This window comes from Ovis aries, chromosome 2 (genome assembly GCF_016772045.2).
Source record: "Ovis aries strain OAR_USU_Benz2616 breed Rambouillet chromosome 2, ARS-UI_Ramb_v3.0, whole genome shotgun sequence".
Classification (NCBI taxonomy): domain Eukaryota; kingdom Metazoa; phylum Chordata; class Mammalia; order Artiodactyla; family Bovidae; genus Ovis; species Ovis aries.
The window spans coordinates 122,087,503-122,112,893 of record NC_056055.1 but is presented as its reverse complement, the minus strand read 5'-3'; the positions used below and the strand labels follow the sequence as shown (position 1 = coordinate 122,112,893).

General features: G+C 34.9%; 1 protein-coding gene across 13 annotated transcripts in view; it reads right to left on the bottom strand.

Moving 5' to 3' along the window:
* Positions 1-4,237: 4,237 nt before the first annotated feature.
* The window catches only part of CALCRL (calcitonin receptor like receptor), a 126,297-nt gene continuing 105,143 nt past the window's right edge, over positions 4,238-25,391 (bottom strand). For all 13 annotated transcript variants that reach the window (XM_042243643.1, XM_060409656.1, XM_042243644.1 and 10 more), the window contains 7 exons: positions 22,989-23,115; positions 19,764-19,917; positions 16,129-16,189; positions 15,979-16,045; positions 11,710-11,928; positions 11,512-11,553; positions 4,238-7,987 (listed from right to left, as the gene is read on the bottom strand). In XM_042243643.1, the coding sequence (XP_042099577.1) occupies positions 7,772-7,987; positions 11,512-11,553; positions 11,710-11,928; positions 15,979-16,045; positions 16,129-16,189; positions 19,764-19,917; positions 22,989-23,115 (886 nt within the window). In that variant the 3' untranslated portion in view covers positions 4,238-7,771. The remainder of the gene's footprint in view (positions 7,988-11,511; positions 11,554-11,709; positions 11,929-15,978; positions 16,046-16,128; positions 16,190-19,763; positions 19,918-22,988; positions 23,116-25,391) is intronic.

Below are 25,391 nucleotides of genomic sequence, written 5' to 3'. Positions count from 1 at the left end.
CATTTGCTTTGTATGTTTCTGCATTTCTGAATTCTCTTACTGTTTAGCATTCCAGGTATGTCCATAACTATCATTAGAAAATTTTGATAGTATTCTGCACCCTTCTATATTTTTTAACCTCCTTTTTGTTTAGTTTTATCTTGTTTTGCATTGTCCAGTTACATTGGCTGGTTCATCTAGCTGGATACTAAATAATGGTGGTGATATGCAAAGATTTACATCCTGATCCTGATTCTAGGGACAAAGCTTCCAATATTTTTCCATTGACATGATAATCATTTGGAGGCTGAGGCATCTTTTGTCATGTAAATGAAGTGTTATATATAAATTTCTTATTTATTTTGAATTTTAAAATCAAGTATCTTATTGAATTTTGTCAAATGCTTCTGCACTATCTTGAAGATAATTATTAGATTTTTTCTCCTTAATGCTATTAATATGGTGTATTAAGGTAACAGATTTCTAAATATTGTTTCATTCTTGTGAATCTATGTGCGCTCTGTTGTCTTTGACTCTCTCTCATGGACTATAGCTTGCCAGGTTCCTCTGTCAATGGAATTTTCTAGAAAAGAATACTGGAATGGGTTGCAGTCCCCTACTCCAGATTCATCCTTGTAGACAAAGATATTCTTCCATGTAGAAAAATAATTTTTAACAAATATTTCTGGGACAAAAGGCCGAAAAGTGAAAGTGTTAGTCACTTAGTCACATCTGACTCTGCGACCCATGGATTGCAGTCCACTGGGTTCCTCTGTCTATGGAATTCTCCAGACAAGAATACTGGACTGGGTAGCCATTCCCTTCTCCAGGGGATCTTTCCAACTGAGGGACTGAACCTGGGTCTCCTATATTGAAGGCAGATTCTTTACTATCTGAGCTGGGGAAGCCTGGCATAAATGGATAGCTACGTGCAAAAGAATAGGTTTGGCCTCTTATCTCACACTGTGCTAAGTTTTGTCAAGAGAACACACTGGACATGGCAAACACCCTTTTCTAACAATACAAGAGATGACTCTGCACGTGGACATCACTAAATGGTCAATACTGAAAACAGATTGATTACATTCTTTGCAACTGAAGATAGAGAAGCTCTATGCAGCCAGCCAAAACAACACCTGGAGCTGACTGTGCCTCAGATCATCAGCCGTATTCAAAGTTCAGGCTTAAATTGAAGAAAGTAGATAAAAACCACTAGGACTAAATTAAATCCCTTATGATTATACAGTGCTGTGCTTAGCTGCTCAATCATGTCTGACTCTTTGCAACTCCATGGACTGTAGCCTGCCAGGCTCCTCTGTCCATGGGGATTCTCCAGGCAAGAATACTGGGGTGGGTTACCATGCTTTCCTCCAGGGGATCTTCCCAACCCAGGGATGGAACCCAGGTCTCCCTCATTGCAGGTGGATTCCTTACCATGTGAGCCACCTGGGAAGCACAAGAATACTGGAGTGGGTAGCATAACCCTTCTCTAGTGGAGCTTCCCTACCCAAGAATTGAACCAGGTCTCATGCATTGCAGGCAGATTCTTTACCAGCTGAGCTTCCAGGGAAGCCCATGGTTATACAGTGGACATGATGAATAGCTTCAAGGGATTAGATCTGGTAGAAACTGCCCAAAGAACTATGAAAAGTGGTTGATAATATTATACTAGACATTAAAACTAAAGGCAAAGGAGAAAAGGAAAGATATAACCATCTGAATGCAGAGTCCCAAAGAATAGCAGAGAGAGATAAGAAAGTGTTCCTCAATGATCAGTATAAAGAAACAGAGGAAAACAATAGAATGGGAAAGACTAGAGATTGCTTCAAGAATATTAGAGCTACCAAGGGAACATTTCATGCAAAGAAGGGCACAATAAAGGACAGAAATGGTATGGACCTAACAGAAGCGGAAGATATTAAGAAGAGGTGGCGTGAATACACAGAAGAACTATACAAAAAAAGTTCTTCATGACCCAGATAAGCATGATGGTGTGATCACTCACCTAGAGCCAGACATCCTGGAGTCTGAAGTCAAGCGGGCTTTAAGGAAGCATCACTATGAATGAAGCTAGTGGAGGTGATAGAATTCTTGCTGAACTATTTCAAATTCTAAAACATGATGCTGTTAAAGTGCTGCCCTCAATATGACAGCAAATTTGGAAAACTCAACTGTGGCCATAGGACTGGAAAAAGTCAGTTTTCATCCCAATCCCAGAGAAGGGCAATTGTAAGCAGTGTTCCAGCTATTGTACAACTGTGCTCATTTCATATGCTAGTAAAGTTATGCTCAAAATCCTTCATGCTAGGGTTCAGCAGTACATGAACCAAGAACTTCCATATATACAAGCTAGGTTCAGAAAAAGCAGAGGAATCAGAAATCAAATTGCCAACATCCACTGGACCATAGAAAAAGAAAGGGAATTCTAGAAAAACATCTACTTCCACTTCATTGACTACACAAAAGTCTTTGACTCTGTGGATCACAATAAACTATGGAAAATTGTTAAAGAAATGGAAACACTAGACTACTTTACCTGTCTTCTGAGAAACCTTAATGCAGGTCAAGAAATAATGGTTCAAACCTTACATGGAACAACTGACTGGGTTCAACATTGGGAAAGAAGTATGACAAGCCTATATATTGTCACCCTACTCATTTAACTTATAAGCAGAGTACATCATGCAAAATGCCAGACTGGATGAACCACAGGCTGGAATCAAAATTGCTGGGAGAAATATAAACAACTACAAATACGCAGATGATACCACTCTGATGTCAGAAAGTGAAGAGACACTAAAGAGCCTCTTGATGAGGGTGAAAGAGGAGAATGAAAAAGCTGGCTTGAAACTCAACATTTAGAAAACTAAGATCATGGCATCCAGTACCATCACTTCATGGCAAATAGAAGGCGAAACGTGAAGCAGTGGCAGATTTTCTTTTCTTGGGCTCCAAAATCACTGTTGATGTTGACTGCGGCCATGAAATTAAAAGATGCTTGCTCCTTGGAAGGAAATCTTTGATAAACATTGTATTAAAAATCAGAGACATCACTTTGCCAACAGAGGTCCATCTAGTCAAAACTATGGTTTTTCCATTAGTCATGTATGTGGGAGTTGGACCATAAAGAAGGCTGAATACCAAAGAATTGATGCTTTTGAATTGTGATGTTGAAGACTCTTGAGAGTCCACTGGACTGCGAGGAGATCAAACCAGCAAATCCTAAAGGAAATCAATCTTGAATATTCGTTGAAGGACTGATATCTGAAGCCCCAGTACTTTGGCCACCTGATGGAAAGAGCAGACTCCTTGGAAAAGACCCTGTTGCTGGGAAAGATTGAAGTAAGGAGGGGAAGGGGGTGACAGAGGATGAGACGGTTAGATAGCATCATGGACTCAGTGAACAGGAATTTGAGTAAAATCTGGGAGATAGCAGAGGACAGAGGAGCCTGGCATGGTGCAGTCCACGGGGTCACATAGAGTCAGACACGACTTAGTGACTGAACAACAACTCACACAGTATACAAAAATTAACTCAAAATGGATCAAAGACCTAAACATAAGAGCAAAAACTATAAACCCCTTTGGAGAAACTAAGTAGATCTTTATGATCTTCAACTTGGCGAAGGAATTTCAGATAAGAAAATGAAAGCCCAAGAACCAAAATAAGCTATAGATAAACTGAGATTATAGATTATAGACTTCTGTGTTATGAAGAGCACCGTTAAAAAAGTGACACTATGACCCACAAAATAAGAGAAAAGCTTTGCAAATTGTATATCTGATAGGGACCTGTATCTGGAATACATGAAGAAGTCCTTCGGTTCAATAATAAAAAGACAAAATTCCAATTTAAAATGGACAAACTGTTTGAATGTTTCTCCCCCTCAACATATACAAATGGCCAATAAAAATATGAAACGGTGTTCAACATCATTAGCCATCAAATAAATGCAAATTAAAACCACAGGATACCATTTCACACTCTCTAGGATGAATAAAGTAGAAAAGATAGATAATAACAAGTTTTGGGGAGTACGTGGAGAAAAAGGAACCCTCAAACATTTCCACTGGGAATGTGAAATGATCCAGTTGATTTGGAAAGCAGTCTGATAGACCTCAGACACATTTAACGTATGACCCAACATTTTTACTTCTGGAACTATAACCAAGTAAAATTTACATAAATATTTATAATAGCATTATTCATAATAGCCAAAAGATCAGAAAAACACAACAGACAGATGGATAAACAAAATTTGGTAAATCCATACAGTTTAATAATTCAGGCAAAGAAAGGAATGTAATGATGAGACAATTTAAAACATGATGAACCCTGAAAATATTACAGGTGAAAAAAGTCAGTCACAAAACACCATATTCCATATGATTCCATTCATATGAAAGTCAGAATAGGGACGTCTACTGAGAAAAAAAGTAGGTTCGTGTTCTTGGGGCTCAGGTGACAGCAGGGACAGGATGAGAGAAGTGATGGCGAGGACAGGTGGTTAACTCCTGAGGTCATGAAAATGTACTAAAACTGACTGTGGCGACAACACTAATATAATACACTAAGAACAACTTGAAATGAGTGAACGGTATACTTAAAGAGTTCTTTTCCTTTCTATTATTCAATACAAAACTATTCCAATGGAGCATAGTGGAGAAAGGAGACAAATCTCTGCATTTTCTTATCCCTGGGCATCTTTTCCTTTCTTTCAGTCTAAGAAGGAATTTGCATACATTGTAGTTTATTTAGAATTTTCTAGCTTACAAAACAAATTGCTTTATAGAATGATTTATAGGATTATGGAAGACTTCAAAGAGGATGACTGAGATATACTCATCAATTTTAAGTGTTTCACTGGTTGCTGTAAAGAATTAAAAATCATTATAATTTAGATTACTCAGCACTCCAGTAAGCATGAGTGAAAATCAACTTTAGCTCATAACTTTAATATTTTCATACAATCAAAATATAGAGATATACATTAAGTAGGCATAACATGAGTTAATTGAACCGAATATCTTGGGTATGTTTTAGAAATAAAAGAAATGATAGTTTTTATTAGCATATTAAAACCAGTGAAAATTAAAATAAGTTCACATTGTAAAACTGTTATCAAGCAATAAATACAGCACCACAGCTACCACTACTTCTATGTACATTGGATTACATTAGAACACACACTAAATGCCAGAATGCATATTCTATGGATAGACACGCTAAATAAATTTAGAATTTAAAAAAATGACAGACTAGAATTTTTTAAAATTAACATGACTTTTGCAAGTACTTGCAGAAAAGTAGCAGATTTACATTTTAAAAGTTAGAAATTCCCCAGTAAGCTTTTAGATACCAAAGCAGTTTGTTTTTAAAAATTATATATTTTACTTTTTCTTCATAAGTAAAATACAAAGGAGATCTTAATTATTAGTACTTCAGCTTTAGAGAAGTCTAATACTTAAAAATATTACTTCCAAAAATATATGGGTACAAAACTAACACTGATTAATCGTGGACTGTCTACGCCTAAAGGTGGTACAATAGATAAATCCTGGCCAAAAAGGAAATCTGATCTAAACCGAATATGATAAAAGCACAGTAAAAATACTTGAAAGTTACCATGTATTTTTAATATGACGCTTGCTGATAATTTGACATTTTCTATTGTCATTTATGGTTGAGACTTGATAGTTTGTCTGGTAGAATGCTGAAACATATGAACAGTGCCAGCAAAGGACTTGAATCTGTGTCTTTGAATAATAAATAGCTAAACGTAAGTTTATTTAAAGGAATTATATTATTTAGCATTAGAAAGTCCAGAACAGCCTGCATACCTTTTTATGACAACTTATTTTGAAATCCATAAATCTGAGACTAACAACACAGCTTTTACATGTGCATAGATAAATCATAAATCCATTGATCAGGCCTTTTAATAAGTTAATTCTTATTAATTTCGATGATTTTCCTGGACAATTTCAGAGGCCTTCTGAACTTACTGTTTATTTACAGCTTAAGAAAAAACCTGTGATGACTATGTCATTAGTCTAATCTATTTTAAGCAGATTGACACACCACACACAAAAAAGAAAAATAATGAATTCTCCTGCCCAAATTGACTTAATGAATTTCAGAAATTTCAGTGGAAAATAACATTAGGGAAAACGAATCCCATTTAAATATCACTTTAATTGATTAGGGAAGATTTCTTTCATCTTAATTTCATTATTCCATAAATGTTCCAACAAAAATTCTTACCCACTGTTACATTCAGGTCTTTCATTGTATTATATCATCATATATACTAGCTCTATTAAAATATTAAAACATTTTATATGATATATATTTGTCTACTTTTAAAAAACAGACTGGAGTATTTCCAAAACTATCTTATAGTAAGTCAGAAAAGTAACATTTTTAATGGGATAAAAACCCAAAGAGTAACAAACAGGCATTTGTTACAGAAGGCATTTAAATTTTCTGGATTAGAATGAAAATTCATCGTCAAAATAAAAGGAAAAATATGTCAAACATATCTATTATTAAGATTTGAATCACCAAAGCAAATATATTCAATAAAACAATGGCCTTGAGGGATTTTTAAATAAATATTTTATATCTTATCATAGATATTTCTCAAACCTAGTTCTCAAACTTCTGATGCTGACATCTGGTTGTCTTTAAAATATTTAACAAGTATAGAATTCCAGATTCTATTTTATTATAAAATTAGCCCAGAGACAGTATCAGATATTAGCATGCATACTTTGTTACATTAAGCATTTGTTTTAAAAATTAGGTAGATTGTATATATTTGAGGCTATAAAACAGAATGATAGAGTATTTACAAGCTCATTTTTCACAATTTGTACAAACTTTTGAGGAAATAATAAACCCTTCACTGATTTCCTTCATGTAAAATAATTGCTAATTTGTCCATATAGTAGAAATGGAAGGGGCAAGGTTTCTATTTACAGGTACATGGACATGAATTCCTTCCCATTTGTGTAGTAAGATGGGAAAGTTGTTGACAACATGTTTTGTAGTATCAACCAAGATGTCTCCCTAATGATACCAAAGCAGGATTGCATGTCATATATATTATTCATCAAGTCTCAAAAAAGCATATGACAAAGGGTATAACTGTGATGAATCAGCAAATACGTAGCCAACAGCAATTCTGCTCAATATTTTTTCTAGGGAGAAGACAGTAAGCAAAGAGGAATAATTAATTATCAGGTCCATTTTAAAAAATAAAAACAAAAGAGCTAGAACAATTTCTGGGTAAAAAATCAACTGCAGCAATGAACTTGGGAAAAAGATTTTAAAAATAAATGAAAAGTCATTTTCCCTCTAAATCTATAAGCCTTCACTAGGCCTCTTTAGGCAACAGGAGTGGAACTGTGCCCACCGTTTCTATGAACTTTTATAACTATTTGTGGATTCATGCAGTAGTGTCCTGGAGGTGGCGCAAACCAACCTACAGGAATAGAATGTGCTCATCTTTACCCAGTTCCACATGCAGTGATGTTAAGTTGATAGCTGGAAATAAGTCATGGTGGGAGTATTTACAACATAAAAACTGGCAAAAATCATAGATGAAGACAATTTTCCCCCATGGAGCTAGTGTGAAACATTTATCAACAGACTACTGAATTCATGAGGGTTTTCTTTGTCACCTTCAAATAATTCATCTAATACTCAAGTCTTGTGGTTGTAAAGTCATGGATCCAAGTCCTTGAGTTAGGAGTGGCAAAAAATAGTTCAGCAATACACCCTCTATTATCAATCGTATAACTTTTCCGGTTTTATGACCACGTTTTCAGTATCGTGGATGCTTTTTCCATTTAAGTGTTCGCTTAGACAGTCATGACTGTAACCTGTACCGTCACTAATTGTTGAAACTGTGTAAGATGCACTACGGAGAGTATCTGAGTGGGAAAAGTTGTTTCCAAATTGGATTTTATATTGATTCCAGTTTCTTCTCAGAATTGCTTGAACCTATAAAACAGAAAGAAACAGAAAGGGCAAGAGCAGTTAATTAAATGAGATGAAGATAATATGTCTAATAGTATAATAAAATTAATTATATGCAAAAGATTTTCTTTTAAAAAATCACTAATATTAATGGGTAAATAATATTGCTTTCTTTTCTTAATTAAAATACGAAATTGAGTAAACCATCTTTATATTAGAAAATGATTGTAATTACTTTGTTCTTTAGTACAGACTACAGAAAAATTCATATTTTACTTTCTGTGCTTTCTCTTTGAAGCTAAAATGCACATGAATGTCAAGCTGTTAAGTAATTAATATGCATTCTCACAAGCTGGCATGAGCAACATTTAGTTCTGTATCAACATTTCATTAAAAGAATGAGATAATTGGTGATGAGAAAAGAGATGAAAAAGAAGTTAGGGATATAGGAAATATAATAAATCATCATCATCAACATCAGTAGCACTCACTTTTATTAAGTGATTACCATATGACAGATATGTAGCTTAATAATAGCTACATTCTATTAGCTTCATAGCTACATTCTTGGGGAAAAAAAGAACAGAGTTTTTAATCCTCATGTCTTTCCACCCAGAGGGAAGAACATGTTGAACGGAAAATTACAAATGGGATGAGCATTGTTAAAAAAAAAAAAAAAAAGGAATTTACATGTGAAAAAAAATTAGGAATGTCATCACTCCACTTTTTTTTGTATTTAGATCCCTCTCTTCTAAATTTGAAGTTTAATTACTCTTCCTTCTGTTTGGTGCTAAGGGTCAGAACTAGGTAGGCCATATACAGTACTTTGGGGTGTGTGCTAAGTCGCTTCAGTTGTGTCTGGCTCTTTGTGACTACACGGACCGTAGCCCTCCAGGCTCCTCTGTCCATGGAATTCTCCAGGCAAGAATACTGAAGTGGGTTGTCATGCCCTCCTCCAGGGGATCTTCCCAGACACAGATGGAACTTGCGTCTCTTATGTCTCCTGCATTGGCAGGCGTGTTTTTTACTACTAGCGCCACCTGGGAAGCCCATATAATGACTTTGGTGTTAATTTAACATAAGACACAGATGATTTTCTTTATATTGAGTCTTTAAGCATAAACGAGAATATTCAAACACACCTCCAACATCTGTACATTTCCATGTAGGATGAAGGCCCTTCCAATGACCAGAGTACCTAGTTTATGCTAACGGTGCACATTTTTTTTGATTGAGTGGACTTGAGATGAAAGCAACCTGAGGACTTGTCAAGCCACAGTTATTTAACTAGTGACAAATGCAAATAAGAATATTTTGGCTGAGAAATAAAAATAAAATGTGAGAATAAAAAAGTAAATAGAGATATTAAGACAAAGACAAGCTGTTTGACCTAAGGTGGAAAGCAAGAAGGAAATTAAGCCTGAGCAAATTATTTTAAGACGTATATGACATAGTTGGAACCACACAAAATGAATTTGACTGCATGTCTTTGTATTATGAGAATGGGAAAAACTAGAGGCAAAGAGACAAAAAAAAGAAAAGTTATAGTATTTCTTGAGATGAGAAATGAATCATACACAAGCAGGTATTATATCTAGAGATGAAGAAAGGGGGACAGATATTGGAGATGTTGCGGGGAGCTAAAGGATTTGGTAACAACTTGGTTCAAAAATTTTATATTATTATAATTTTCTAATGCCAAAATTTTCTCAATTTTAGGATATGGCAAAATATCAATGCCCGTGTCTCTACTGCTTATGTGGATAAAGTGCAATAAGAGTGTTAGGCATTAGTTTAAATATTCCCTGTGCACTCTTTCTAAATATAAGGGTCAATTTGAGATTTGATTCCTATATGAGTAATGTACCCCTTTATATGTATATTTTTATAAGTGAGTGATTTGAGAGACCTAATAAGGAATCTTTAATATACTGTCTACTGAGGTTGGAGCATGGTACTAAAAACTTTATATTCCTAGTTTACATTAATCCCTCTGAGATTTGTGTAAGGAACTTGCTTTTATATCTTTGAATAGAAGTACACACTGGGACTCCTTGGGGTTCAGAGTATTTCCCATGACGTTACAGCCAGGAACAAAGTGGCATCTTTGGGTTTAAATCCACTATTGCGTCAGTGCCTTTATTCTACACTGCCTTCCATCACTAAATATTTTACTAATGATTATGATTTGTACATTAAAAAATATGTCCTTTATAAAAATAAAATTTGCTCCTGCAGATACAAAGGTATATTTTTCTTAGTTCATACATGCTTTATGTCATACTGTAGCTTTCTTATCTATATTTAATTGTAAAATCCTATATAGGCAAAAATTGGATTGTCTAATTCAGTTTATATAATAATAAATTTATAGTTACATAATGAATACTATTTTAATTTTATTGTCATAACAATGTATCTATTCTTCCTAACTGCATTCTCTGTCTCTACTTCTCACTTCAGAAAAAGTCACCTTTGTCCTCTACACAGCAGAAGAATCATGAAGAGACCACTTAAATATGTTTGATACTTCTATATGCCATTATAAATAAATAAATATATAATAAAATCTGTATTTACAAGTAAGAAATAAAATATGAAATTTTATGTGCTAAGTAAAATATCACATAAACAAGAGAAAATATAGTTTTTCATGACATGTACATGATTTCTGACATTAATTAGTTGCATAGAAATGATTCTTATACAGTTATGTTAACTGGTTCCATGTATTGCCAGTCTGAAGCTTTGTGATAAGTTTCACAGTTACAAGTGTGTAAGTCTTATCATTTGCTGTCTGAATTTCTAAACTTTGTTGAACTTTGCCAAGATCCTCCAACAGGTTGACATTGTCAAGTAGATTAAAAACACATAAAGAGCTAAAGCAATATAGCCCAAACCACTGAGCTATAGTTCTATTCACATGCATAAGAAATGTGGTACCAATTTCTAAAGTGCCTGAAACTTTCCAATGAGTAAAGCCTTGGATAAAATCCCGAAATATCTCAGAACACATTGCCATGTTATGAATTAGAGTACTTGATTATGTTTCCTAATCTACTGCCACTCTTCTGTGCATAACTGGGTTTAAATTTTTAGAAATCTTTTTTATTTGACATAAAAATGTTTCCAAAGACCACAGTGTGGACAAGGCCAACAGAGAAAGAGAAAATTAAAATGAGGCAATTTTATTTCCCATTAGAGTATATGTTCGATGAAGATAAGGATAGTCTAACCCTGTGCCTAAGACTAAGTCCAGAATTAGTAGGATCAGTTCAAAAGGTAAGTTGAAAGACTAAACGAATGAAAGTCATTGACAGAATATTTTCAAGTGAGTCTGAATTTGCCCTAACCTCAACTGAAATTTGACCTGAACTTTTGGGAAGAAGAATTGCATATATTCAAAGAGGCTCTACGGTTCTTTTTTCTGACAGAAATGGAATTTGAAATACTTATTCCTAGGGGATTTATGATTCTTTCTCTTTTTTAAAGGAAAAAAATGGATTACAAACACCAAATGATAAAAGGAATAAAATCAGTCACCATACCTCTCCATTAAAGAAGCAGAAAATTGTAGATACCAAGAGACCCTGTAAAAGAAAAATAGAATTATTTGATTCCAAATAGAAAAGATACATTTTTTGGTAATCAATTTGCTGTATAGGTAGTCAAAAATGAAGTCAAAGCTACATGTAAATTTACATCCAAACATCACAAGGTGCCTTCATGATGTAAGACCACCATACCTGATAGTGCATGAGGATGTTTATGATGTAATCATATATCTCTTCTGCAATCTTCCCTTCAGGTCGCCATGGAATCAGCACAAATTCAATGCCAAGTAATGGCACCAGGATAAGCGTAGCTCTCACAGCTTTCATGTAGAGATTGGATTCTGCTTGGTGAGTAACTTTTAACTTGGTGATAAGAACACGTACAATATTTAATAGGAAAAAAAGATTCACCTAAAAGAAAATAAAATGACATATAGAAATTATTTCATATTAAGAATCTTTACTGACGAATCACTGATTTTATAAATCTTAGAATATATTCAGTACACAAGAATATGTTCTGTTGAAGAGATACTTGCTTAAATGTTAATTTTTATTTCTGCTGTTTAATTTTTCTTTTATTTTTTTCTCCAGCTTTACTGACACATAATTGACAGTAAGTTTAGGTTGCACAGCATAATGATTTAATCTCACATATATTGTGAAATGATAACCACAATACATTAAGCTAATGTCAACCATCTCAGATACCAAAAAAGTATCTATGTATGTATGTGTATAAATATATATATATAAATTTCCTTATGCTGAGAACTTTTACAATTTATTCTCAGCAACTTACACATATATCACACAGTGGTGATAACGATAATCATCATACATTCCTTGTTCTCTTTCATCTTACACCTGGGAGTTTGTGCCTTTTGACCATCTTCATCCAATTCCTCCATCCCTAACCCCTAAGGGCAACTGCAAATATGATCTCTTTTTTTCTATGAGCTTGTCTATCTGTTTAGATTACACATATAAGTGAGATCATACAGTGTCTATCTTTCTCCGTCTAACTTATTTCGCTTGGTGTAATGCTCTCAAGTTTCATTCATGTTGTCTCTAGTGTCAGGATTTCCTCATTTTTTGTGGCTAAATAGTAATGTGTGTGTGTGTGTGTGTGTGTGTGTGTGTGGTGTGTATCCTTCTTAGGTTGTTTCCATGTCTTAGCTATTGTGGATAATGCTGCTATGAGCATGGGGTGCAGATATTAATATATTTGTTAATATGTTTTTGTTTCCTTTAGATATTGGAATTGTGATTTATTAATTTAAAAAGTACATTAATTTTAATGGACTTATATCTTAAAAAATAAAATTATGGTGGTGTTATTGTGGACCACATTCAGTTGGGTAACATCTGATTGTTTTGCTTAGTTTATTTTCTTATGCAACATTTAAAAATCCTGCTATGATTAAGAAAACCAAAACTTTGAATATTTTAATCCCAAAGAAAGGAAACAATTGTTTGTAACAAAGGCTATTTATTTTGTCTCTACTTTGTATTAGTGTCCAAACCAAGTACTTTCCAAATATGTGTGTGTGTGTGTGTTAAGTTGCTTTAGTCTTGTCTAACTCTTTGCGACCCCATGGACCGTAGCCCACCAGGCTCCCTGGTTCATGGAATTTTCCAGGGAAGAATAATGGAATGGTTGCCATGTCTTCCTCCAGAGGATCTTCCTGACCCAGGGATCAAAACTGTGTCTCTTATGTTTCCTGCATTCGTAGGTGGGTTCTTTACTCCTAGGGCCACCTGGGAAGCCCATCCAAATATGTATTCTATCATAATATCCATTTTTATATTTTTAGTTTTCCCTTCCTGTGTTATTTGTGTGCGTAACAAAAATCATCCCAACTCCCCATTATAGTACTATAATCTTCTTCATCCTTATGAAAAGGCTGAATCACATACTGAAACTAGTTGATATTCAACCTAGATCATCCTAGGGTTAAAAAAAATTTGGCACCCAACAGAACCTTCTGTTAATTACGTTCTGTGATTTTAAAGTCCTATGAATTAACAACTTTCCCCAAGAGAAAATGTTCCCTTTGAAAGGGAGACATAAAACTTCAAAAATATAGTGTTTAGGAAATGAGCAGAGTTCTACAGAAATATATTTCTCTCTCTCTCACTCTTTGGCTGAATCATCCTTTCTTGTCTTCACCCATGTCAATATCTATTATTTTGCCTATTTCATCTATGCCCATTCCTTATGCCTTCCACAGAACTACAGATATTACCCCCAGAAAAGCCACTTAGGGCTCTTTTTCTAATATGCTGTTCTCTTTCCTTTTTTCTCACCCTGACTTTTAGCATCTGTGCTTTGTTTAATAATTTAAAATTTTCAAACTGCATACTATATGCAATTTATATCTTACATACTTCTATTAATTGGAAAAATAATGATAGTATCTCATCTAATCTAGAAAGCAATGGACAAATAACATACATTTGCTGATTTGAGGCATGTATTATGAAAACAACTGGGCATAAAAATATTCCTCTACCATTCTTTTAGAGAATTCAATGGAGCATATGCTTCAAAAATAAACAGCTAACTATAGTCCTGATGGAAACACATCTATGAAAAGAAACATGGTTACAGACATAGGAATGTCTCTGTTAAAGACAAAAGCCACTTAAGCCACTTCAACAGGTGTAAAAATGAAATGTGATGAATCAACACATCAGCTGCTATTCCACCTATCCCACTGTATTCCCTCCCAGGGCATTCATTATTATTTTGAAAGTTTCGACTAAGTGGAAATTACCACCAACCCATAGAAGAAGAGGTGTAATACCATTTTATCTGTTTATAAATTTAGAATATTTTATAATCCTAATATGCAAAAATCACAATTATAAAAATCAGTATAAATGTTGCAATTTAGATGCCCATTATAAGGAAACTTCTAAATGCAAGTGCTTCTCCAAACTGCAAGTCTGATTTAAACTGTGAAACTAGAAATGAGAATGTCCTCCTGATTTTTTGTAAATATTTCCACTTATTTTAAATACAAATAGAGCAAGAATCGTGAAGTTCAGATGAATTACATCTGAATCTCATCTATCTTAGAGAAAAACTAAGTAAGTAAAATAGAAGAAACATACTAACTCCAACACCCATAAAGTTCACATAGGTGGTAGGTACCACGGGACATTTTTCACACTATGATACCATGTAGGCTCACAGCAGGAAGCCTGAGCTCAGTGGCAACAGGATTCCTGAAAGTACTCCCCTACTAGATTAGCCAGCAATCACTTAACTGTGCACTGAAGTGAGCTAAACACTTCTCACTAAACACAAATTAAATGCATCCTCTCAATTTCCCTTTAGCAAGATCTCAAAAGGGCTGTAGCCACTCTATTACCACCCTGCTTAAGGGGAAATGTGGCAGAGGAAGTCTGAGTGGAAAGAAACTGATTGTGGTTGAAATATTTTATTTATAAAAATTGTGCAAAAAACATGTGACCATATAGACAATCGCTAGAGCACCTCCCAAGACCTTGGAATTGCCCAGTGAGAAGACCTAGAGCTTAAACAAAGGCAGAACATTTTATCCTGGAAGAAAAAAAGGGCTCCTAATCTTCTGTCAGGCCAGAAAAAAATAGAAAAAGGGTTATGCACATAATGTGGATTTTCACTTCCTTTCTTACTGAGCAGCTAGATGGGCTATATGTCTACGTAATATTTTCCCCTAATTGCACCACGTTCTCTTTCCTCCCAACGTTGATGTGGACAAGCTCCTTCAAGAACTGTGCTAATTGCTGTTACATTTCTCACTTGTTAAGTGCATTTATTATTTCCTTAACCTTCTGATTTAGAATTTTGATTGCCACCCACACTCACTAGATCCCTCCTCTGCCCTCCTCTGTTGTGCTCGGCACCCTGGAGGCTCTGAGACAGCTCTGAGGACCACTTCGTCACCAGACTTTCTTGCCCTCAGACTTTTGCTGCATTTGGCCGATGGGAGGAACCAGGAGATCAGAGCATGGGCAGAGGGAGAAGTTTGAGTATTTCTTTCTCTTTTTTCCCTGTTAAGCTGTGGTTTTGGCAGTAGCTGTGTTCCTCTACCGAAGGCCACACTTCCTATCGGGCCAGCCCTCCTAACACTGGAGGGAGGAACCCAACCCCAGGAACGCTGTTCTGACCTCTCCTCTTCTCTCCAAGTCTAGCCGTGATAATAACGTCCCACTGTTGGCCCCTGCTACCTCATCATCCTTGTGAGTTAGTTCCTTTACTCTTTTTACCAACACTTCAAATAAGCCCCCCAGTTATTTTTAAAAAACCCTCAAATAAACCAACACCTTCATTAAACCCTCTTCAATCAAACACTGTGACTATGCTGTCTATGTCCACTGAAATCCTAAAGGATATCATAAGCTAGATGTTTCAAGAAATAAAGTTGCGCTGTGAACAATGATGGAAATAGGAGCATTTTAATTACATACCAATAAAGCAGCACAAATTGGGCCATGAATAATGTAGAGAAGTTGCGTATCAGAACTGATCCAGCAGCTAGGGAAAAAAGCAGGAAAATAATGTTGAATATTTTCATTCTACTTACTTCCAACTGAAATTAAAAAAAGAGATTATCTTACTTGTCATTGTAATATAATCTTCTGGCAACAGCGTGAATACAAGCAGGAATCAGTGGAAATCCTGTAAATGTCAAACAGAAAATAAATAGGCAACTTTCTCTATAGATGGAATTCCTAAAATATATCATGAAACTTGGAACTCAGAGATAGTCTAGGAGCAAAAATAACTGGCCATTATATGCCTATCAAGTAAGTATTATCTGTCCAGTTGAAGAGTAAATTTGGTAAAGTATTAGGTATCTATATTTTCAAGAGTGTGCATATAGTTTATTCTAATATGAGTCATTTTGAATCAGTGGACTCCAGCGCCTAAGTTCATAAATGTGCTGCCTATTCTCAGAAGCTTAAAAGGAATTCAGAATCCACATATTTTCTGTAAGATGGAATTGGCCAATATTTTGTAGATAATCAGATGTGGGAAGAAGTTGAGACTACGTGAAGAAGAAAAGAGAAAGATGGTTTATATATCAGAAATTTTGCATGCTCTTAGCATTCTAAATCAGATATTTTCAAGATAGAATGAAGATATCTTTCATAAAGGTGACCTAGATATACTAATAGACTAAATACATGGGCTTCCAGATGGTGCAGTGATAAAGAATCCACCTGCCAATGCACGAGACACAAGATATGAGGATTTGGTCATGGGTTGGCAGATCCCCTGGAGGAGGAAAGGACAACTCAATTCAGTATTCTTGCCTGCGAAATCCCATGGACAGAGGCGCCTGGGGGCTACAGTCCATGGGGTTGCAAAGAGTTCCATACAACTGAACATACATACATACACATATGGAGGTAACTGAGCAAAAATTGCACTCACTTGGGAAACATATATCTGATATTTTTATATTCAATGATATCAAATGACCTATAGAAATAAATTCTATTTCACTGAAAAAATAAAGATGGTGTGTTTATCAGTTCAGTTCAGTTCAGTCACTCAGTCATGTCCGCCTCTTTGGGAGCCCATGAATCACAACACGCCAGACCTCCCTGTCCATCACCAACTCCCCGAGTTCACCCAAACTCATGTGCATCAAGTCGGTCATGCCAGCCAGCCATCTCATTCTTCTCGTCCCCTTCTCCTCCTGCCCCCAATCCCTCCCAGCATCAAGGTCTTTTCCAGTGAGTCAACTCTTCGCATGAGGTGGCCAAAGCATTGGAGTTTCAGCCTCAGCATCAGTCCTTCCAATGAACACCCAGGACTGATCTCCTTATGATGGACTAGTCGGATCTCCTTACAGTACAAAGGACTCTCAAGAATCTTCTCCAACACCACCATTCAAAAGTATCAATTTTTTGGCGCTCAACTTTCTTCACAGTCCAACTCTCACATCCATACAAGACCACTGGAAAAACCATAGCCTTGACTAGACAGACCTTTGTTGGCAAAGTAATGTCTCTACTTTTTAATAATTTGTCTAGCTTGGTCATAACTTTCCTTTCAAGGAGTAAGTGTCTTTTAATTTCATAGCTGCAATCATCATCTGCAGTGATTTTGGAGCCCCCAAAAATAAAGTCTGACACTGTTTCCACTGTTTCCCCATCTATTTGCCATGATGTGATGGGACCAGATGCCATGATCTTTGTTTTCTGAATGTTGAGCTTTAAGCCAACTTTTTACTTTCCTCTTTCAGTTTCATCACGAGGCTCTTTAGTTCCTCTTCACTTTCTGCCATAAGGGTGGTGTCATCTGCACATCTGAGATTATTGATATTTCTCCCAGCAATCTTGATTCCAGCTTGTGCTTCTTCCAGCCCAGCATTTCTCATGATGTACTCTGCATATAAGTTAAATAAGCAGGGTGACAATATACAGCCTTGATGTACTCCTTTTCCTATTTGGAACCAGTCTGTCATTCCATGTCCAGTTCTAACTGTTGCTTCCTGACCTGCATATAGGTTTCTCAAGAGGCAGGTCAGGTAGTCTGGTATTCCCATCTTTCAGAATTTTCCAGTTTCTTGTGATCCACATAGTCAAAGGCTGTGGCATAGTCAATAAAGCAGAAATAGATGATTTTCTGGAATTCTCTTGCTTTTTTGATGATCCAGCAGATGTTGGAAATTTGATCTCTGGTTCCTCTGCCTTTTCTAAAACCAGCTTGAACATCTGGAATTTCACGGTTCATGTATTGCTGAAGCCTGGCTTGGAGAATTTTGAGCATTACTTTACTAACATGTGGATGAGTGCAATTGTGTGGTAGTTCGAGCATTCTTTGGCATTGCCTTTCTTTGGGACTGGAATGAAAACTGACCTTTTCTAGTCCTGTGGCCACTGCTGAGTTTTCCAAATTTGCTGGCATACTGAGTGCAGCCCTTTCACAGCATCACCTTTCAGGATTTGAAAGAGCTCAACTGGAATGGCATCACCTCCACTAGCTTTATTCATAGTGATGCTTTCTAAGGCCCACTTGACTTCACATTCCAGGATGTCTGGCTCTAGGTGAGTGATCACACCATCGTGATGATCCCGGTCGTGAAGATCTTTTTTGCACAGTTCTTCTGTGTATTCTGCCACCTCTTCTTAATATCTTCTGCTTCTGTTAGGTCCGTACCATTTCTGTCCTTTATTGAGCCTATTTTTGCATGAAATGTTCTCTTGGTATCTCTAGTTTTCTTGAAGAGATCGCTAGTCTTTCCCATTCTGTTCTTTTCCTCTCTTTGTATTGATTGCTGAGGAAGGCTTTCTTATCTCTCCTTACTATTCTTTGGAACTTTGCATTCAGATGAGAATATCTTTTCTTTTCTCCTTTGCTTTTCACTTTTCTTTTCAGAGCTATCTCTAAACCCTCCTCAGACAGCCATTTTGCTTGTTTGCTTTTCTTTTCCATGATGGTCTTGATCCCTGTCTCCTGTACAATGTCACGAACCTCTGTCCATAGTTCATCAGGCACTCTGTCTATCATATTTAGTCCCTTAAATCTGCTTCTTACTTCCACTGTATAATCATAAGGGATTTGATGTTTTTGGTACGTCTATATCTCTACTTCTATTATGTGGTTGGGTAAATAGATAGATGGATAGATATATAAATATAATTTAAGTTTTGTTTCTGGAAACTAGTTCTATTACATTCCTTTTTAACATTTTATGTTTCTCTTTATTCCAGTTATTTTAAAAATATGCTAAAAATGTATTATTTTTTGCTTTGTGAATAATAACACATCAGATGATTGTGTGGGAAAAGATTTTTGGCTGTCAATTCAATACTGCATCCTCTATTCTTAAAATGATATATATTTTTTTAAACAAGCATTTTTAGAATAGAAGTTCAAAGCTAGTTAAGACCAATGTCCTCATTTTGTACATGAGGAAAAAGGAAATTCAGAATAGTGCAAAGACTAGATCCTTTAATTTATAATTCTATTGTTTTAGTCACTACATAGTCAGCCAAAACATACACTGGAATATTAAATACAAAAAAAATACCTGTATCATTAATTGTCCTGTACTTACTAAAAACAGTGAGTCAGTGGTACTTTAAATATTTTAATTTACAGCAATAAGCAAAGGTTAATCAGTTGATATTGTTTTAAAAATGATTAATCATAAGTATATTTTTATTACAAAGGAACTCTGCATCCTTCAAAAGCTTTTTTAAAAGATGGATCAGTAGATATGCATAATGGCACTTACCCCAGCCAAGAAAATAATACCACATCAAGTGCTGCTTCTCTGCAAATACAGCCACTACAACAAGCGTATGTAGGTAAATGCCTTCACAAAGCATCCAAAAGTAGTTACAGCCCATCAGGTAAAGATGAATGAACTGGGACACTTTACAACTAACCTGTGAGGGGAAAAAAGACAGTAATATATACTTTATACACACACACACACACACACACACACACACACATACATATACACATATGTATGTATATATGTGTGTGTGTTTTAGCTGTGTCACACACCTTAGGGGATCCCAGGTCCCTGACCAGGGATGGAATCTGGGCCCCAGCAGTGGAACCACAGGCCTAACAACTGGACCACCAAGGGATTCCAGAAAGCAATCAATATTTAGCTGTTTATAAGTGAACATGTAAAACAATATTCTAGTTTAGTTTAGTTATACAGAAACACAGAATTTTCTCTCCTCTACACCAAATTTTTCCCACTAATGATTCTGATTTTTAAAGCCCAGTCTTCATTCCTATCTAATGGTGCCTCCTCAAAGTATTTAGCCACTGACTCCAGAGATTTATAATACATCTCCCAGGAAATATGCAAATTCCAAATTTACTACACTTAGTGGATGTGTATTTTCTTAATATTGTTTTAGCTATTGTGTAATTACAAGTAAAAAGTTTGCCCATGAATGACTTTATGTCTGTTTTAACTATGTCATCATGAACTCGATTGTTACATTCTATTGGAAAACTTGTAATAATTACATTAATAATTTTTAAAGCGTTCATGAAAAGTGCCAAATACTTGAGGAAGCCTTGCATGCTACCAGTGCGTATGTTTATTAAATAATATCTAATGAACCCATTCTTTTTTTTTTTTAATTTAAATACAGGATTTGAGGATTTCATGTAGGCAAAAGAAGGAAAAGTTATGCTTTTCCTTCCTCTTTTCCTGAGGTCTTCACTTTTTTTTTTTCTCTTAAAGAGACAGGAAGAGAGGTTTAAATATTGCATAAAGAAAATACAGAGGAGTAAGAGATATTGTTTACTCCATCAACAAGAGGAATAAATTTAAAGCTCTCCCAGAAATACACAGCCAGTTACTCTCAGCAACTCCAATTTTCAGACTGGATCTCAAATTCTTAGTGGGTATTATCATTGTTTTTAGAATAAGAAGCTTTTTTCACTGAAAGGAAAACTGGAAATTAGATGCACTAGAAAATAAATAGTAGATTATCATAGAGTACTAGTAATAACATTTATGCATTGAGCTGGCTTAAAAATATTTTTGTGTGTATTATTTTCTGTAATCCTCAAAGTAATTCTGAGAGGCATGCTTTATATCACTAGTCACATATTTTATAGACAAAAAAGCTGAGTGTTGAAGAAGTTAAATGATTTGCTAATATTCATACAATATCAATCAAAGCTACACTCTGAGCACAATTTTGTTTTCTTGATCATATGCTATACCTTCTGACTGAGGATAATTTAAAAACTGTTCAAATACATCTGAAATATGTATGATATCAAACACATTGTATTAAATGTTCTCTCAGAAATATAGCTGAGTTATTTACTTACATATATAGAAATAACAAGCCTCATATATAAAATTTTATTTGTATAGTTTTTAGATACACATATCTAATTGGGACAATTCCCAGGTGGCTCAGTGGTCAAGAATCTGCCTGCCAATGCAGAAGTCACAGGTTCGATCCCTGGTTGGGAAGATCCCCTGGCGAAAGAAACGACAACCCACTCCAGTATTCTTGCCTGGGATATCACATGGACAGAGGAGCTTGGCGGGCTACAGTCCATGGGGTCACAAAGAGTCAGTCATGAGTTAGCCTGCAGAACATACAACTGGGCTTCCAACTCCTGATTTAATTAAAAAATTAATCTATAAACTATTATGATAAAAAAGCATACTGCAGAAAAACATTTTTATGACAACACTGGTGTTATAAACGGATAATAAATTGTCCAAGAATATATTAAAAGTAACTATATTACATTTTGCAACTTATGTGTTAAACAGAACATCCTTGTATATAAGCATAATATTTAGAGTCTCTTTCTCTGAAGCTTTATGACAAAACTCCAAATCTCCTTGCTCTAGAGAAATGCACTCTAAAATGGCAGGATATTCGCCATTTTTTTTGTTGTTGTTTTGCTAATTATACTCCAGTGTTTTCTCACCCAGTGACTTTAGAGTGGAACATACACAAGATTAAGCAATCCAGATGCACACGTGCAAATAATGCAGGGAATTTTAGAATTTTGGAAGTCACCCTAAAAGCACACGTAAAACACATATGAGAAGATTGGTTATTGACTCATTGAGGGAAAACTCCTTCCCTTCCTTCATTTCAATAACTAGATAACTTAATCTTTAAAAAACTACTTTATGTATGCATATATACATATGCATACAAATCTATATCCAAAACTGTAGTATAGATGCTACAAACATTATAAAAGCAGGAAATTAAAAAACTCAAATTTATGATTGCTATTTATGCAGATATTTTAATTTAAATATAGCTTAAATGCCCATAGAGTTTAAAGAAAATATATACCTTTATATAAGTAAATGTCAGGTTATGTATTTTAAAATATAGTTTTTATGTTATGATAGTTTCTGTGCTTATTTTGTATGCCTTTTGATACTTATTATAAAACCTGTACTTCCAAAGCGATTGTAGGGAACATTTTATAATGGCTTGCTGAGGCTATTAGGATTGGGTAGAGTACTTTAAAAATTTTATGTTGGTAAAATTTAACGTTATACACATATAAGTAATTTCTCCCCTAGTTTTATTAATTCTTTTAAGTCAGTCTGATATCAAGCATATGATTTACATTTTCCATTTTCATGTCCTGTCTTTTTCTAACTACACAGAGTTAGTTGCTTTGATTGATTTTTTTAAATTTGATTGAGTAAATATTATGTCCCACCAGCCGCAAGATTCTAACCATAAAACGAGGTGAAAACGTGTAACATATCGGTAACTGAAGCAAAGTATTTTTCCTTTTGCTGTTCAATATTTATAACTTGGGGAATATTGAGATATATTTATAGCTACATATACATACTCTTTATGTGTCAGACATAAAATATGCATATATTAGTACTTAATTGTATGTATATACATCTATGAACCCTTGCTCCCTATCTCTCTTGTTTCTTCCCCATTAACCCCTTGAACTTAGACCTTATTTTACTTACAGGATTTGTGGCCACTAAGGCCTGGTTGTTGGCCACTGCAGTGAGATGAATGATGGTTATGATAGAATTACAAACAAAAGAGAAGAACAAATTTTTGTGCAGGGTAATCCTTTGGCAACTTAGGCTCCTAAAAGGCAAGAGAAACCAAAGTGTGTTGACATCATAAAATGTTTCTACATTTTGTGTTAATAATCATTCAAATGAGATACATTCACAATTCATAGCAGCTGCTCCAAATTTGGAAGATGTATTTTTTCTACCCAAGATTTGCTCATCTTAAAATCTTAATTAGGAAAAACTTACAATTGCTTAAAACATAGAGACACATGAGTTGGTTCAGTACAGGTAGACATATATAAGGACAGGAAATTTGTACAAGGCCTCTACATAAATTTCTTCCCTTAATCTTTCATCATGATTAATATTCTAATTCATTCTGAAGATGTAGAAACTCATATTAAGTGTAGATAACTGATCAAAAATCATGCAGCTAATTAATTTGAAACTTTGAATTTCTCATCAAATTCTCACATAGATAAGGCTCTTTTCATTATGCCACACAGGCAGTTCTATTTATATAGTCTTTTTATGGTTATTTATGGTTGTTCTGTTTGTATACCTCCTGTATGGTAGCAGTGATTATGTAGACCAATCATGAGAAAAATAACATTGTATTTAGAAGACACAAATTTTTGCCATAGACATGAATCAGTTACAGGTGTACATGTGTATCTGCATTCTGAACCCCAAACCAGCACAATATTGTAAAGTGATTAGCTCCAATTAAAACAAATAAATTTAAAATAAAAAAGAAATTTAAAAAAAGAAGAGAAGAAATAAAGAACTCTTTATCAAAGAGTTGATAAAAATATAGATTTAGCAGCCAATGAGATTCATTCAGCTTTACTAAATTTTTTTTTTCAATTGGCCTAGCAATAGGTAAGACATGAAAATATTACCTCTTTTTACTGCAAGTCCTCATGTGTAAAACAAAATTTAAAAACTGGCTAGATGGAGTTCATATAGAAATAGAATTCAGGAGCAGATGTCATTAATGACAAGTACTGCTGCTCTTTAGCTTGAATCCACATCTGCTCTACAAGACTGTATATGGCTGCCTTACCTATGATCAAAGACCATCTCAAGTACTACCTCTTTTACGAAGAATTATTATGGGTAAAGTTTTAAAATAATAGACAAGATTCTACTAGAAACTGAATACTTAATATCAAAACAGAACATATATGTAGGAAGACATGAGAAATCATTTCATTAAAAAGACTTAAAGCTCATTTTCGTTTTTATACAATTATGCAATTAAGATGATCGACCTAGATAATCCACCCTATATAATTCAAGCCAATGACTTCTACTTTGGAAACTTTAAGAAGGTTTTAACTATCACCTTATATTAAACAGACTGTATTCCCAGGATATTATAGTTAGACTGGGATGCCAAGGTTGTTTTCTATTATTTTAAAAGGCAAAGTTTAAGCTGTATTGTCTCTGAAATCTCTTGCAGCTATAGGTCTATGATCCTATGTATAGTTCTAGCAATTTAAAGGATTTGAAAGTGAATCCAATCCAAATCAAGATTTATGGAATTTCAATGCATGCCTTTCACAGAGGTGGGTGCTCTCAGGGAAACTTCTCTGAAAGGCTTCATGAACAAGATGGCCCACAGATCAATCACTGTGTGTGAGACAGTCACAGACCAACAACTGTGGAACCCATCTGGAGTCCATCAAAACAGAACCAGCTGAGAGCTGCTGGTATTTGCATATTAGAGAGTCCTTAATTTGACTTGACTTTACAATGCATGATAGTAGTAAAAGCAGACAGGGATCAAGAAACAGTGTAAAAATGATACAAAGGAGTCCTGCTATTTCAGTGAAGACATCACTGAGGCAAAGATGGCTCTATTCTTGATAAAATGCCACAGCAGTGATGAGTGTTTTGTGTTCAATGAGAGTGAAGAGAATTAATGAACATGAGAAGTCTAACAAAAATATTCTTTTCAAATCATTTATGCACATTATGTGTACTTTACTTCTCTTAATTTAGAACCCTTCTATGTTAAAAATTATGAACACAAAGAATTTGTCCACATGGTCTTATTTTTAAATGCCTGTCTTGAGTTTACCCTGTGTCTATGGAATACCAGCTATTATTTAGGGAAAGACTGCTTACCCATGCAAATATAAAATGCCCATGCCCTTTTTTAGTAACAGAATTTAGATAACTCAGCTACCATCATGGGAAAAAAATGTTTTCCTTAATTGGGTTGTTTTGCCCTTTTCTGCTGAACACACTTATATTCAGGTCCATTGGTTAAGACATGTATATATATAAACAAAATTTCATAGTTTTCGAATGATGACCACAAGAGTAGGAGGGTTTGCT